A 17233-nucleotide genomic window follows, 5' to 3' on the forward strand; every position below is an offset into this window, starting at 1 on the left:
AACTATTGCTAGGTACAAAAGATAATGGTATCGTATCAATGACATATTACCAGTTCCCAACCATACTAACAACTAGAGGTTTAGAGGTTAAAGGGTTTGGATACGAGTTATGCAACTGAAAATATACAGAGAAAAATAAACTCAATACTCAGTGTACACTGCCAACAACTTCAAGTTATTCAGGACGTGAAAGTTTTTTTTCCAAATGAAAAACAAACAAAAACAGGCACATATCTACTTAAGTGTTCAAAAGCCAACATACTAGCGTTGCGTGGGATCTTGAACCTCTCAATCATCTCTTCTCTCTGGTAATTTTCTGCAGTGGAGGGCTGGGACTCTGACGCGATGGACGCCTTCGAGAGTCCGAACACGGCCAGCATGCCTTTGCTGCACAACGCCTGAGAAACTGTGAGGAAAGTAGCTTGCTTGACATGCTGCCCTTTGCTGATCTTGCCACCTAGAAAAAAAAATAAAATAAAATAATGACACTTTTATATGTTATAGCTTTCATTCATTTCCACATATTCAAACTGACAAACTGATGTTTCCTGCTGCTGGGTTGGTCATAAGAATATTGTACAGTACTAAAGCATTTGTGTTTGTCTTTATATACATACAGTGGCTTGCAAAAGTATTCAGCCCCTTGGTATTTCACACATTTTAATTTGTGTATGGCATATTTAAAATACAAAAAGTAAATCAGGCTTCTCAGTATAAAAAATTCTAAATCATCTTCCTTAGACTCAAACTGAAAGTAAATCTCTACAACTTGATATAAATTAATTAAAATATAAAAGCCAAGATGATGGGTTATATAAGTAATCAGCCCCTTTAGTATAATACCTGTAAATAATCAGTTTAATTGCCAGTTTTCTTCAGACAAGTCAGGGGATGGATTACATGAACATTTCCAAGTGACTGAATATGTCTTGAACTTTGTTTACATCAGTTATGAAGAAATACAAACAGTATGGCACTCTATGGTAAATCTGTATGGAGAAGACAGTTCTCAAAACTGAATGACTGTGCAAGGAGAAGAGTGAGGGAAAATAGGTAAGAAAAGACACAAAGGTAACAGACGGAAAGGTTTTCTTTCAGCAAATATAAATCTAAGCTTGCATCTCAGATGTACCTTCTGGCAAATTGTAACTGAACTTTCAAGTCTTCTTTTTAATAAAACCCTCCTCTATGCCACTTCATCATGAAGCTGTATAACTGGGGATACAAATGCAAAACATGCACTGTGCACAATTTCTCCAATCACAGCCACAGAAGCCTATACCTTCTGGGTTGTCTGGGTGTCTTGGTGCTTTCCCTCACTCTTCTCCTTCTTGCACAGTCACTCAGTTTTTCAGAACTGTCTACTCCACACAGATTTACCATAGAGTGCCATTCTGTTTGTATTTCTTCATAAATGATGTAAATAAAGTCCAAGACATATTTCATGACTTGGAAATGTTCATGTATCCATCCCCTGACTTGTCTGAAGGAAAACTGGCAATAAAACTGATTATTTACAGATATTATACCAAAGGGGCCCATTACTTATGCACCCATCATCTTGGCTTTTACATTTTGATTTAATTTATATCACGTTGTACAGATTTGCTTTCAGTTTGAGTCTAAGGAAGATAATTTTAGATAATTTAATGATTTTAATAATTTTTGAATTTTTTATGTTGAGCCTGATTTACTTTTTGTATTTTAAATGCCATAAACAAATTAAACATGGGTGAACTAAAAGGGGCTGAATACTTTGCAAGCCACTGTATACATAGGGTGTCTAAACAAAAATGTACCCAAAAGTATTTGACAGCACAGAAAACCAGTCTATATTATCAGACATTTTCTGCATGACCATGTGTCCCCCAAGCATGTAATTTTTCTTCCCAATGTACAGTTTGTAGTTCAGTCTTTCATTTTTGATGTTTTAACCCTTTATCTTTTACCCACATGATCAATGTAACCTCCTCATCTGAAGTTTCCAAAGAAACAAATCATCTGTCTCCAGTTTTTCAGAAAACACCGAGCAAATTCAAGTCTCCTTGCCATTTGCTGGGGATTTAGTTTGCTCAGAGACTGAATTTTGTATGGAAAGAGATGCAAGTCAGCCCTTAGGATACATTGCACAGAGCTCAGTGATTTTTGTTCTCTGAATTAGGGTCAACTGTGACATTTTTCCTGGACTTTAATGTCTTGCAGAACAAACTTTAAGGCCCATTCACACAGAGTGCGAATATGTACAACTCCAGGGAGACACCCATCAGAGGAGCTGGTATGTGCGCCCCACGAAACATTGCACCGATTGGCGGGCGTGCACGATGCTGGTGCATGCCTGCCAATTGGCGCAATGTTTCGTGATGTTTTGTGCATGCAAGAACACAGTGCCACCAGCTGGAAAAAAAATGTCACCACGGGATTCGACCCCACGTCTTCCAAAAGCTCTGACTGCAGTCAAAACTTTACCAAGTGAGCTACCATCACTGTCCTATAAAGGGTGCTAAACACTGCCTCATATCAGGGAGCACATGGAACGTATTTAAAAACAAAAACAAAAAGGACACACCATATAAAAAACATTGCATTGTATTAAATCCCTCTCATTAAGGAGGCAATACAAATATGATCCGTCTCTTCCTCTGTAGATGACCCATGGCCACTGACGTACAGTCATAAAATCACATGAATGAGAAGGAGTTCACTCATCTTATTCATGTCCACATCTGCTGGCGCGTGTCCTGCTGGCCCACGCGCATTTTGCTGACACGCATGTCTTGTGGATGGCGCACCACAGGACACCACGTCATGTGGAACAGAGCTCACGTGGGTGACGTGACAGTTAGATCGCCTGATTTGTGTTATCATCTGACGGTCCATTTCAACCTGGGGGCAGTCTGTCCATGTGCACCGCGCACGCTTGCTTGCTGCAGCGGTCACCACAGTGATATGTTTTTATTTATGTCCACTTGATGACAGCAACAGACCACACGCATGTCACAGTGGTCAGTTGTTAATCCATATCCATCAAACACAGTACTATCCAGCTGGGATGTCCAGAATGACAGATCTCCACAGCTGCTTCTGTCACAGCCACACGTCCTTTCAGTCAGCGCACACACCAAAGCCACACTCGTGGGGCACTTAGACAAATTTCACTGCGAGTAGACAGTGATTGTCTGCCTTCTGTTGTCGTGCCAAGAGTGTGAATGGTCACACATTTTCTAAGTGCCATGCTAGCGGCGTTAGATGTTCGTGCATGTCAGCTGGAATTTGGCTGACCCCTGCTGCGAGAGGGTTTGATGGGCCGCACAGCGCACACTCTGTCTTTCAGCCGCTGGTGTGCGCAAATAGTTGTAGCAACAGGTGTACCAGGTTGTTGGAGGGCAGCTACGAAATTACACGGTTTGCATACGATACCTGCTTCATGTGCAATTAATGCGCAATTCTACCAAATTTTGCACTGTGTGAAGGGCTTAAATGACAAAAACACCATTATTTCCCAGTAAAACCATTTCCATATTTCAGAGTACTTTTGGGTACATTTTTGTAACACCGTATATATATATTATATATATATATATATATATATATATGTGTGTGTGTGGTGTGTGTGTGTGTGTGTGTGTGGTGTGTGTGTGTGTGTGCCTTACAGTGAAAAAGCACTCCACAGCAGAAAAGGTGACTCACCCTGTTAAATTCGCTGTTGGACATGAGGTTGAGGTCCGCGAAAGAGAACAGGTAGTTTTCCAGCTGACTAACAGCAGGAAGCAGCTGGTTCATCATGTTGGTTAAAATCTCAGCAATCTGTATCAAGACTCTCAACAGAATCTGCATTTCTTCAGACAGAACCAACTGGGAAAAAAAACAGACCAACGGTCAAACATGTTTCAATAATTTTACTTTTACGCTCTTATGATTTTTATTTTTTATTTCTTATTTAAATTTAAAGTAAACAATGGGCATCTGAAATCACATTATTTTGATGAGTGCCAGTGTCCTTTTGGCCCTGATCTGCAGGGCCAGATCTTGGTTCAGGTGTGTGTGTTGTGGGGGGGGGGGGGGGGGGGGTGTCTGGAAGCATTAAAATAATTAAAAATCTACAGCATTTTTCCTGTATTCTAAGGCAATCTGGGAAACTAAATACTGACTCTGGAGTCAGCGTTGTATATCTTCTTTTTTTTAAACACTGGAAACCAGGAAAGTGAATTCAGTCAAATATAACAGACTGGCAAATGGACTGCATTTATACAGCACTCTTACATTCTGCTCCAGACGCTCAAAATCGCTTTACAATAATGCCTCACATTCACCCTGATGTGAGGGTGGTTACCATACAAGGTGCTCCTACACATCGGTGTAACCACTTTATCCTTCCCCCCTGGATATCTTACCCCCAGGGGTACCATAGCGTAGGATATCTTACACACACCCCATGGGGGGGCGTTTCTATGATATCTTGCCCCCCACCCTGGATATCTTACCCCCCACCCCAATATCTTGCCAAAACAAAGTTTTGCAAGATATGTTGGTCAATATTTCTGTTTTTTGTTTGTTTGTTTGTTTGTTTGTTTTCACCTTCAACTCACTGTGCAGCTCACAGTTTACATCTCAGACTCTTGCAAGTTCATGTATAAGCAGCCCTAGTAAGGTACTTTTCAGTACACAAACGGGTCAAGGTCAAAGGTCAAGGGGCAGGAAGGTCAAACACTAAATTCAACTAAATAGCTTTCCTGGTCGCAATTTTTGAAATATAGCAGCCCAAGTAAGGTACATCTCAGTACACAGAAGGATCAAGCTCAAGGTCAAAGGTCAAGGTCACAGGAAGGTCAACACTAAATTCAACTAAACAACTTATAGGCCCATCATTTTCATTATGTTTCTTAAACATACGGATGTTTCTTTGCATGCTGTTGTGTCTGCGTGTATGTGTGTGTGTGTGTGTGTGTGTGTGTGTGTGTGTGTGTGTGTGTGTGTGTGTGTGGTGTGTGTGTGTGTGTGGTGCGCACACACTACTATGTGACTATACATATGTGGATATTTTATGCAAAACTAAATTGGAGTATTTTCCATCACATGACATATTTCAGGTTGTCAGTCAGGTCCATATATTTGTAGAGTATATTGGAAGGGGGATTTAAAGATGCTTCAGAATAGGAAATATTACTGTTGTAGATAGTTATACATACATACAGAAAGAATACCAATATTGCTCACCATCAATCAAATGCTTTCATCTGGGACCATAAAACATCCATGAAATATAGAGTTTAAAGGTTGCTCGATCCTGACTGGGCCTTATCACCTTTATTTAACCAGGATAAAACTACTGAGAAGAATCTCTTTTTCAAGAGTGCCCTGGCCAAGAGGCAGGTCAGAGTTACATAAACACTTGAACGAGATAATACAATAGGTAAACATCTACAGGTCAGAGCCATCAAGAGTGACTTAAAAGTGTTAAGTGGCACTAGCTCTTTCAGTCTAAACTGATTTTGGAGTTAATTCCAAGAGTGGAATGTTGGATGTTGCCTGTCAGGGTGGGGGGGAGCTATATTATTACACCAGGACCAACTAGGGGATTAAGGACCTTGCCCAAGGGTCTAAGTGATTTTTCAGTCAGGCTGGGATCTGAACTGAGGACCCTTTGGTCTCAAGCAAAATGCTTAACCACTAGGCCATCACCTCACCTTAGCAGTTACGGCCATCACTGGCACCAGATTTGAAATCGGGATCCAGTTTTCAAACTGTTCAAAAATTTCACCCCATTCGTTGGGGAGGTGATGATCTAATGATTAAGCGTTGTTTGTGTGAATGGGTGAATGTGAGGCATAATTGTAAAGCACTTTGAGCATCTCATGCAGATGGAAAAGTGCAATATAATTGCAGTCTTTTTACCATTTACTGCGTATACCGAATTTGTTCAAGATTGACAACAATGTATCAAGAAGTTACTACAATGCTTCCAAATGTGCCCTGATTTGCTATTCGGGATTAAATGGGAAGAAATAAATGGGAAGGCTGTGTGGAACAGTCCCATTAGTGCAATAATACGCACTCTCTGTTTGCCTGGTATTTAATGGCACTCGCTGGTGAAGTTTCTGTTGCTAATTGCATATCTGCATTAATAGGGAAGCGCAGTCTCGTTTGAACCCTGCCTGATATCGCTGGATTTGAAAGCCGCTCCCGTTGTGCAATATATATACACAGCATAACTTCCTACGTGAAAATGGTGTACTGTTTTTGTTTTCAGCTGCACTCATCGAAGTACTCGCGAAAAGTTCAGTTTTTGTTTCCGTTCCCAGTGGAGAAGGGAAGACGGGGCAAATGTGAGAGGTCGTGTCAGTAAGTGTTAGCTTACACAGCTAACCAGAGTAGCTGCAATCTCTCGCCTGCACAACCACCTCGACACGTTTGAGCTCCGGGTCTTATACAACATATGAGGTCTCTTAGATAATAAACCGACCCTTTTATTTTTTTTTTTTAACTATATGGATTTGAATGACATGCGATTACACCAATCATGCTTGAACCCTCGTGCGCATGCGTGAGTTTTTTCACGCGTGTCGGTGACGTCATTTCCCTGTGGGCAGGCCTCGAGTGAGATGTGGTCCCGCCCTCTCGGCTGAATTCCTTTGTTTCACACGCTGCTCGAGACGGCGCGCGTTGCTTTATCAAAAATTTTTCTGGACCTGTGAGGAATATCCGAGTGGACACTATTCGAGAAATTAAGCTGGTTTTCTGTGAAAAGTTTAACGGCTGATGAGAGATTATGGGGTGTTTCTGTCGGTGTAAGGACTTCCCACAGAGCGGGACGTCCTGCAGCGCTTCCAGGCGATGTTGTCGGCCTGTTTCGAGCTGAAAACATCCTAATTTAAGGCTTAATTCACCCAGGACATCGTGAGAGAACAGAGAAGATTCAGAAGAGGCTGGCATGAGGAATTTATGCAGACATTCCACTGTTTAAGGACATTTTTTTAATGAAAGACGTGCGCGCAAATTCGCCGAGTCGTTTCCGTGACGACTCGGCAAATCTGTGTGCGCCGCGACAGGAAAAACACCTCCGTGTTGAAAACCATTTGTAAAATTCAGGCGGCTTTTAATGGCTTTCAACAAGTGAGTAACTGAGAAATTGTTTAACAGCTTGGGCATGTTCCAACTTGCCCGTTAAGATTTCCAACGGAGGTGTTTTTCCTGCCGCGACCCCCCGCGGTCGGGTCCAGCCCGACATGCGACTCTGCCCGCACGTTCTTTCATTACAAATGACCGTTAACAATGGAATGTCCGAATAAACTCCTCATGCCAACTTCTTCTGAAAGTTCTCTGTTCTCTGACGACTTACTGCGTCAACAGAGCCTGAAATGTGGAAGTTTTCAACTTGAAACGGCGAGACGCTGCCGCCTCGAAGCGCAGATCGCCGTCAGGCGCCGTGGACCGTCCTTAAAGCGACACTACCAGACCAAAATCTCTCATCAGCCGTTAAAATTTTTACCGAAAACCAGCTGAATTTATTGAATGGTGTCCACTCAGTTGTGCCTTACAGTTTTGAAAAAATTTTTATCAAACAAAGCAACAGTCTCTGAGCCATTCCTAAACAATGAAAAAAATCGACGAGCGGGTGGACGACTCCTCACTCAAAGACTGCCCACAGGCGAATGACGTAACCGACAGGCGTGAAAAAACTCTCGCATGCCCACGAGGGTTCAAGCATGTCTGATGTAATCACACATGATTCAAATCCATATGGTTTTGGAAAAAATAATAAGGTCGGATACTTTTCTAATAGACCTCGTATGTCCACTTTCTCACCACATAGTAACTTTTTCTTTGCATTTTCACTTTGTTTGAGTGTAATTTGCCCAAAAACGTAGAGAAAATGCCTTTTTTTTTCTCCTGGAAGTAGAGAAATCACATCATATGCGTCCTATTTTACCCCTATAGTGCCCGCCCTCAAACAAGACTGTGCTGCCCAGAAATTGGTCAAAATATTGTCTGTTTATATAGAAGTATAACTGACCACAGGGGAAACCCAAAGAACCGGGCTGTGAGGCAAGAGTACTAACCGTCAAAAATTTTCTCCAAAGATGAGGGTTGGTCAAATTACATATTGTTGATCTGTATGAAGGACATTTTAAATACACAAAGAAAGGTTTATTTAAAAATAAAAAGTTTATGATCTCAGCAGTGTTCCATGAAGGTTCTCTGTCCTCTCCCCCTCTAGTGGTTCTCCACCACAACTATGCAACGCTTGTCAGCCAGACCAACAGCTATCAACATAATCCACGTGAGAGGGCAATGAGGTCTTTTCTATTATCCATATACCACAAAAATATGTCTTCTCCTGTGTGACATTTACAAAGATGAGCTAACACAACTGTTCTATCAATCTTAAACTTCTGCAAAATGAAATTTTAACTATGACATCTCAAACACATGTTTCCCAATAAAATGAAAGATGATTTTTTTAAGAAGACATATGTGAAATTTAATACTGTCGAGAAATGAATGTTTCACATTGTGCAGCATTTGCTGGGTTTCTGTTTTTTTAGCCCTTGTCTGAGGTGAATCAAGATACCAAGACTGAACTCAGCAAATAAAACATTACTGAAGACAGAAACATTATTCTAAGTGATGTCTTAGGCAGCCACAAATAACGTTGTGTCCAGAATGAATTATTAAAATATCTGTTAGGGTTACAAAGAGAAAATGATGGTGAATGCTTGAAAGTCCACAAGTTTATGAAATGTCTTATATAACTGTCTTATAAATGTCTAGAATGTGTATAAATGTCTTATATTTAAAAGTACTAGGTAATAGTATGGACATGAAGACCCCAATGACTTTGACTTTCACCCAAGTGATTGACCTATGGCTGAGTTGGTTAGGGCAATTCCAGAATCCACATAACTATGCACCGTATTTGGTCCAAATCAGATTGAAAATTGAATTCCTTGATTTTTGCCCAAATTAATTTTGTAACAGCAGTTTCAGGGCCAACCTTCTTTGACATGCCAGGTTTGGTAGAAATCTGAAAAAAAAAAAAAAAAAACCTGGGAGGGGTCACTGAACAAACAGTCAGGCAGACATGATCTTGACCACAATGACTGACTTTTGACAAATTTGAACTTGCTGGTTGATTCCATAGTCCACCCCCAAATGGGTGTCATGTTCAATGCAAATAGGATTCAAAAATCTAAATTCTGACCCAAACACAAGTTTGACCCCAAAGTTTAAACTTTGGCAAATATGACCATGCCTTTGACCCCAATGACTTTGACCATTGTGATTGACCTTTGGTAATTTAATGTTGCCTGGGCAATTCCATGTGGACATATGTGTCCACATAGGCAGTTTGCTGCAAATTGTCCAAAGAATCTGGGAGGAGCGGGGGAACAAACAGACAGTGAACCACAATTCTGACCCTTGACACCAATGACATTGACCTTTCCCAAAACAAAAACCTTAAGATTGATTCTGGGGTCAACCCTTATGCATATAACAAGTTTGGGGGGAAGTGACCCAAGCACCTCGAAAGACTAGTGGGACAAACTACCACACAAACAATCATTTCTCAAATTATAATGCAATCACAGTCATGAGTGGGATTGTTGCAGAAAATATTCAAATATGGATTCTATATTTGTGCCATTTGCATTGAAGAGCAATATATTTTTACACTTGTTATGAGAACTTCATTTACAGTTATGACGTTGTTCATGAAGGATAAAATAATAAAGGGTCTGAACTTGGTCTTACTCTGTAGATGAGCTTCTCCATGTTGAGATGGCGAACAATCAGCACTGAGATGATGTACCACTGTTTGGGAGTCCAGGAACACAATGTTCTGAAGATGTCCATCTCTGTCTTTGTCATGTTGAGAGTGTCTACAGAGTCGCAGTGGCGCAGTTTGACCAACCAGGAGAGGATCTGTACCCCAAAAAAGAAAGCATGAAAATCGTGTTATAATACATGTTAATACTGGCAACAGCTGGTGCATGCACACAAACATGTACTTACACAAAAATCTCTATTCACTGGTATCACCTCCCTGCGTTTGCTGATGTAGATTCTTGTGTAATTACATATTCACATCAGATAAAACAAGTAACAGAATTCAGTTTGTGTTCTGATATGATTTACTGAGGAAAAAACACATGAACCAAGGGTGCAGGTTTTTAGAAACCCTCTACTCGTGTAAAATTAGGTGGCAAAGAAATGTCTCCACACAAAATTCATTCTTCCATTTTATTTCGGTTCATTTTATTTTATTTGTTTTAGCTTTTGGCTACCTCCAGTTGGTCCAGGTTGCAGGTAAATAATGCTATACTCCATATATACTAATAAACACGACTAAATCCTACACATTGCAGCTTTAAATATATACAATTTATTAAAGCAAACGTTCTAGGCACCCTAGAATTTCAATAAAATGGATTACTTTTGACTGCTTTTCTCATTTATCAGTGCAACAAAAGAAAATCAAATAATCCTATTACAATAAAAATCGAATGTGCCTTTTTTTCAGTTTCAGTAAGCATTGTAAAAAAAAGTGTCTTTGTTTGAATTTTAGCAAGTTTTTGTCTGGCCTGCCTGATGATTTGAAGTTGACTGAACTTAAAAAGATAAGTACAAGTTACGTCAGATCTGGGAGCATGCACTGGTGCTGCACTTTGTCGCATCCATGACACCACAGAACCGCCTTGGGTCCTGCATGGCAACCACCCAGGCAGACAATAAGTACAGATAATGCTTATAATGCTTTAACCAACATAGTATCACGTCTTTTCATGTCAGACTCATGAATGACTGATTCAGTTCAATTCAATTTAATTAAATTTTCAATTTCCAATTTTAATTTCAATTTCAATTAAATTTATCTCATTTATATAGCGCCAAATCACAGCAAAGTTGCCTCAGGGTGCTTCATACAAGTAAGGTCTAACCTTACCAACCCCTAGAGCAAGCACACAGGCAACAGTGGTAAGGAAAAAACTCCCTCTGTTGATTTGAGGAAGAAACCTCAAGCAGACCGGACTCAAAGGGGTGACCCATGCTACCGACACACTTGACAATACAAATATGCAGGAATTTTTTTAGAGTCCATGCTGGTGTCCAGGACAGGAGGCTTGCAGAAGAAGACACCCACTCCCACTTCTGGATGGCGCCACACCTCAGAGAGAGAAACAAAACAGAATCAGGTGGCAGAAACACTACAAATAAGGTAGAATTTGGCTGATCTTTGGTTTTGTGCTGAGCGACATGTATTCCAAGAAAAAAAGTGCATCAGAGCACAATAAATCAGACAATTCATTTTGTGTATCTGTCACGTTCCGTTTTCAGTCCGATCCCCCCACAGCTTTGGACTGTGGACATTATTGTTATGAGCAGGTGCACTACCAGCGCACCACTGCGCTGTTATCGGTAACTACGACAGGTTTATAATTACCATAATATTTCCAGAGTATACATCACACCGGAGTATAAGTCGCACCTGCCAAAAAGTGCCTCTTGAAGTGGAAAATATAATGCAATGCTTAAAATACCCTCGGGCATATGAGCATTGTCTTCTTTATAATTTGCATTTGCAGTTGTTTAACTGGTACCCCGTGCAAACTATATATATATAGTTGATAGATGAGAAGGGGTAGATAGATGAGAAGGGGGAGCCGAATTCCTTCATCAAGGCTGTAGATCCTTCTGGGGAAAGAGCAGGGCATTTGACCTTCAGGAGGCGATAAGGCTACCATGTTGATGTTAGTCGGAGAGATTTGAAGACCCTGGCAGTAAAAGGACTGGACTTCTGCTGAGCACAGACAGACGGAGAGATGGATGCAAAGTCTTCAAAATACCTGATGGCCATATTTTAATGGCCTCGGGTAAAAACCATATATAAGTCACACCTTTCTCTGTGTTATGAGTTCTTTCATTTGGGAATTTTGCGCATTGTTGTAATGTATTTTTTATTACTGACATTTATTATATTATTATTGGAGTTTACTTTGTTTAGTGCTTTAATTCCTGGGAAACGTCTATATAAATAGTCATTATAATTACTATTATTAATAACAAACTTATTAATTTTCCTTATATAATTCGTACTGGAGTATAAAACACATGACCTCCCAAACTAATAAAAAACACAGTGACTTATAGCCCGGAAAATATGGTAAGCTTACGTTATATAAACAACATTGTGTACACTCAGTAACAGAACGCATACATCCTCTTAACAATATAGTCTCCAATTCAAAGACACTTTTTTTCTTTTGTGCTGTGGATCACTTTTTCCAGGAATACATGTTGCTCAGCAGTCAACTTTAAATTTTAAGGCACCATGACAACTAACTTTTCATACCAGCAGTTTAACAAAAAAAAAAAAAAAGAAATACAGTTTGATAAACAACCTGATTATCTTTTAAGTTATGGGACACCACACCTAAAGCCCCAGATTTGAAAGAAATGGCTCAGTTATTATTGTGTCTCATATTGCGATCGTGACAACTGATAAGATCCAATGACAGACGACCTGGAGGTCATTTTTTGCAACTCTGTTACTGTGGATGGCAATAACAGAATATGATTCGGATCTATACTTGTCTAAATTTACAAGTTAAATCATGTATATTATTTTAAATTAGTGGCATTTCTAACCAAATATCAAATGATGGTCATCCTATCAAAACAACTCTTTCAAAATCAATAACAATTTGAATTACAATAACACATAAATAATCATTTTAGGAGACTATATAAGAAAACTAATGTTTTTATAACTGAAGAGAAATTAATTATTTTGAAAGTCTAAAGTAGTGGCATATTTTACTTATTTATATTTTTATTATTTATTGTTTTTTCATATTGCATATTAACCAGTGCTTCATTACAGTCAAACATTTAAGGCAAAAAAAGGGGAAAAAGATCCCAAATGTTTTGGATCATTTTCCCTTTTTTGTTTATTTAACAGGGTTGTAGTTGTTGGAAATCCACCCAAATGAAACAGAATATAAAAATTTCAAAGTTAGTCATGGGTGAACTTTTTTGACCAAATACAAAAAAAACAAAACATTGATCTTCATTGTTTTCTAGCAAAAGCTCATCAGAATATGATACAGAACTATGGAGTTGCAAAGAAGTTGTATCCCTGATCACACATTTCCCCAAAACAGAAGCTCTGAGGCAATTCTAGATTCATTATTTCCAAACACATTGTACACACAATCATGTACTTCAAATAAAAACAACATACTATGTGATGGAATATGTCGACTTTAGTTCTCTGAATGCTCGGAGGGACACAAAGTGAAGTCGCCTTTATGAGTCACACAAGCAGTCACACCCACTGCTTTACTGCTTAAAGTTGTTCAGGTGCATCGTGTTGCACTCCGTGATGCATTTGTGGCCAATATCTGGCAGATTATGCACTTTTTAAAGATATTTTCTTCTGCAGAATCTGCAGTATAAAACAAGGGGTCTACATTAATAAATGCAACTTCCTTTATCTTGAAAGTGAAGTTGCCTTCATGTTGCACTTTATTAATTCAACCACAGATGTAATCCCTTTGCATAATACTTCGGAAAGCAATCATGGGTCTCATATAGAAAATTTACCAAATTACAAGTTTGCATAGTATGATGATGAATGAAGGGAAATAAGTAATAAGGCACAGGGCAATTCAGTTAGGGATAAATGTCCGTGTGTGTTCAGAGAGTGAGGATGTCAGCGGCCTTACATCTAAGTTTTTGTTGGGTAGAACGCTCTCCAGTAGCAGGTTCAGACTGCTGGGGTCTACATACTTTTGAGCATTCAAAAGAAATGTTGTTTTATTCCTCAGCATCTCCCCTACTGTCACCACTCCTGGAGGGGGAAAAGTGAAAGAAGTATATCACACTGGGTATATCACATGAACTCTCACTCTCTAATGATGGAAGGTCGATTGTACTTTAATATGCTCTGATGTAATCAAGTCTATCTTATGAATTACTATGTTGCTTGGTACCATGTTTCTACTGTTGAATAGCTGTAATATTTATCAGCTGTATAAAACTGTGCATTGTGCTGCTTTTATTTGTTGCATCACCAGCTTCATGGTGGAATCAAAGTGAAAAAGGATTTTAGTACAACAAAATGAAATCTGCTATAGGGTCACCCATGTGCCTTCTGACAGGGTAGTGACAATTTCACATCTTCTTTTGAAGAAAATTCTTCTCTGTATTAGTGGTGAAAAAGGTTGCAAAATGTGCCAGTCACGGCCACAGAAGTCTATACCTCCTTCAGAGTTGTCTGAGTGTCTTGGTGGCTCCCCTCGCTAATATCATACTATTTATATTCCTTAAGCCCCGTCACACATAGCAAGAATGTGGCACAACCATGCCCGACACGGCAAATATTGCCATAATCCGACGCAGTCGGAGGAAAAAAGGCATGGTCAGGTGGGGGGTGGACATTATTCAACCCAGTCAAGTCGTGATTCAGCAGCACAAAATATACATGAATCTATTGGTTCGTGATATTGTGACGAAAAGCGTCTCATTTTCGTCACAGCAACACAAATTCATTCTAATATATTCTGTGATGGCTGCACAAAATTAAAAGGGAAGCGGGGGGTCGGGTGGTTATGGTTAGGGTGGGGTGAAGGAGTATGATTAGGTTATGGTCAGGGTTAGGGTTGGGGGTAGGAGTATGGTTAGTAATAGTGAGTTAAAAAAAAAACATCACAAAAATTTGACTCATTTCATCACGGGAGCACGAAAAAAGTGAGACTGGGCTGACATTATTATACGTGGCACATGCAGGTCATACCGGCAGGCTTTGCAGTGCCAGATCCATCTCGAGGTTCCCTCGTATGCACTCAAATAGTTTCAGATCCTGTTTTCCCGCCATCAGAATATGTAAATTGCAGTCAGATGGTCGTCAGATTACACATGGATCGCCGTCGGATAGGTGTCCCATCTTGACCACGCCTGGAGAGTTTTGAACATGTGCATCACATTCAGGGCCGCTGGCCGATTTTGACCAACTGTGTCGACTTCTGCAGATGGCTGTCAGAACGTTTTTGAACTGAAATCCGAAACTTTTCGGATGTGTGCAATTCATAATTCTGATGCCATTCTGCGTGATTCCGGCTTTGTGTGACGGGGTATTAATGAATTATGACATGAAAATGTTCATGTAACCATCCCCTGACTTAACTAAAGAAAACTGTCTGTAAAAGTGATGATTCGAATAAACAGCATTCTGTATATTTAGCTTTCCAAATTACTTATGGCCTCTTAAAATAGAGGAATTGTAGATAGAAGTGGCTGTGCAACTTTTTAAAATATATGTGACACATTGACACATTGCTACTGTCTAACACTGTACTACTTTACAAGAATAAATAAAACAGACGACAATGCGCATTTAATTTTTCATTTTTAAAGAGTCAAGTATCTCACCAGGAGAGGTGACATTAATCTTGAACATGCTCAGGCTGCTGATGTTAAAGTTGAAACTTTGACTTATGATAGACATCCTGCAATCACAAACACACACATCAACACACAGACACAGACAAACAAATACACTTCAGTCTGTATGTGGAAAATTACCTGCATTTCAGTAAAAATACCTTACAGGGCATTGTGCAGGCAAAATGGGATGAGGCAAATAAATCATTAAACCAATTTACAAACTATGACAGTTTGCATATTTGTCAACCCAAAGGAGGTAACAGTTCAGTTCAAAACAGTTCAGACTTCTGTATCTCAGTTATATAAGTACCGTATTGTTCCAAATATGACATGCTGTTTTTTTGCCCTTGGAAATACACATGAAAAAAAACAGAGTTGTTTAGGTCGAGGCTTTTACATGTCAATACATCCATAACAGTAGGTGGTGCAAAATATTCTGTGAGGCCAGAAACCTGAAGCAACCCGCATCTCTGAATTTCTGTGGAGGTAGTAGGACAAATTCTAAATGCTGCTAGTGAGTGTTGTTTTTTTTAACACTGCATGCATTGTAACATTGTTGTTAAATGTTTATTGTTGCTGGGGGGACCCACGTGCAGCACTTCCATGAAAACACTGGGATGAAGCACTCCACAGCACGGTGACATTGATTTCCTGCCAAGAAAACAAATGCTAAAAAAAAAATCATGGAGCCTGTGCAACTGAGAAGTTATGATGTAAACTTTAAGCTCATGGTGATAAATGCAACAGAGATATCAAACAACTCTCAAGCACCCATGAAAAATCAGTGTGATGCAGCGTAACAATTAAAGGAGGTGAGCACAAAATGACCATCTCAAAAATGATAACAGTCAGAAAAGGGTTAGGTGTGGACCTTACACCAGCAGTGTGTCAATAAGTGGATGTAAAGAGAAAGAAGGTACTGCTCATAAATTGTTTGATTGGCATAATTTTAAAATACAATCATTTCCCTTCTCTTAAAAAGAAAATTTGGTCTTCAGAAAGTCTTTTATCCAAAAATATTTATTGAAAAATGGGGTAGGAGTGGTGGCTCATTTTATAATCAGGGACATATTATATTTGGAACAATATGGTATTATGTTTTACAAAATATAAAAAACAATGTCATACCAGTGTGGTTGAACAAGGTAGGTGCTAGGGTCCCCAATGAAGATCTGGAAAATGGCATCGGATAATTCAGTCATGTTTCTCTGGAGACTCTCTGCCAGAATCAGGATGTTGGGCAGAATAGTTTGGCACAGCTGACTTGAATTCATGGACAGAGCCTGCATTAGCTGCTGGATACTGTCTGAAGACTCAAACGCGCACATCTACAATACATTAAACCACACAAGCACAAAACCATGAGAATCAACACAACTTCAGAGATGGCTTTGGTTTGTCACACTTTGGTGGTATGTGAAAAGAAAATGATGTACTTTTGCATGGATTTGAATATTTTTGTCAAGTCTGTGTCAAACAGTTACAATTCATCTAACGCAATTAAACTGATCTTAATGACATTTTAATGTCAAAACATATATCTCTGCCATTTTGGAAACACTGCATACTTATTAACTGTTAATATTTATTAATACTAAATTTACCCAACTATAGATATTAATACTTAATAACCAAATAATTGTGTTTAGCTCATAATTAGAAAACATCTCAACTTCAATCTTCAAAAGTCCTATAGGTTGACAATGCAAATAAATTTCACACAGCAACATTTACTCTTTTAGTTAATTTGTTTTTGTTTTCTATTGACATCTCACAGATTCTGTAGCTC

At 39.3% G+C, this 17233-nt stretch overlaps 1 protein-coding gene across 1 annotated transcript in view; it reads right to left on the bottom strand.

Moving 5' to 3' along the window:
- Window positions 1-17233, bottom strand: part of abca12 (ATP-binding cassette, sub-family A (ABC1), member 12) — a 325660-nt gene that overhangs the window by 158080 nt on the left and 150347 nt on the right. The window contains 6 exon segments of the mRNA XM_034186027.1: window positions 263-457; window positions 3651-3852; window positions 9751-9921; window positions 13725-13849; window positions 15430-15506; window positions 16573-16772. Coding sequence (XP_034041918.1) covers window positions 263-457; window positions 3651-3852; window positions 9751-9921; window positions 13725-13849; window positions 15430-15506; window positions 16573-16772 — 970 coding nt within the window.

The sequence above is a fragment of the Thalassophryne amazonica genome, chromosome 14 (genome assembly GCF_902500255.1).
Source record: "Thalassophryne amazonica chromosome 14, fThaAma1.1, whole genome shotgun sequence".
Classification (NCBI taxonomy): Eukaryota; Metazoa; Chordata; class Actinopteri; order Batrachoidiformes; family Batrachoididae; genus Thalassophryne; species Thalassophryne amazonica.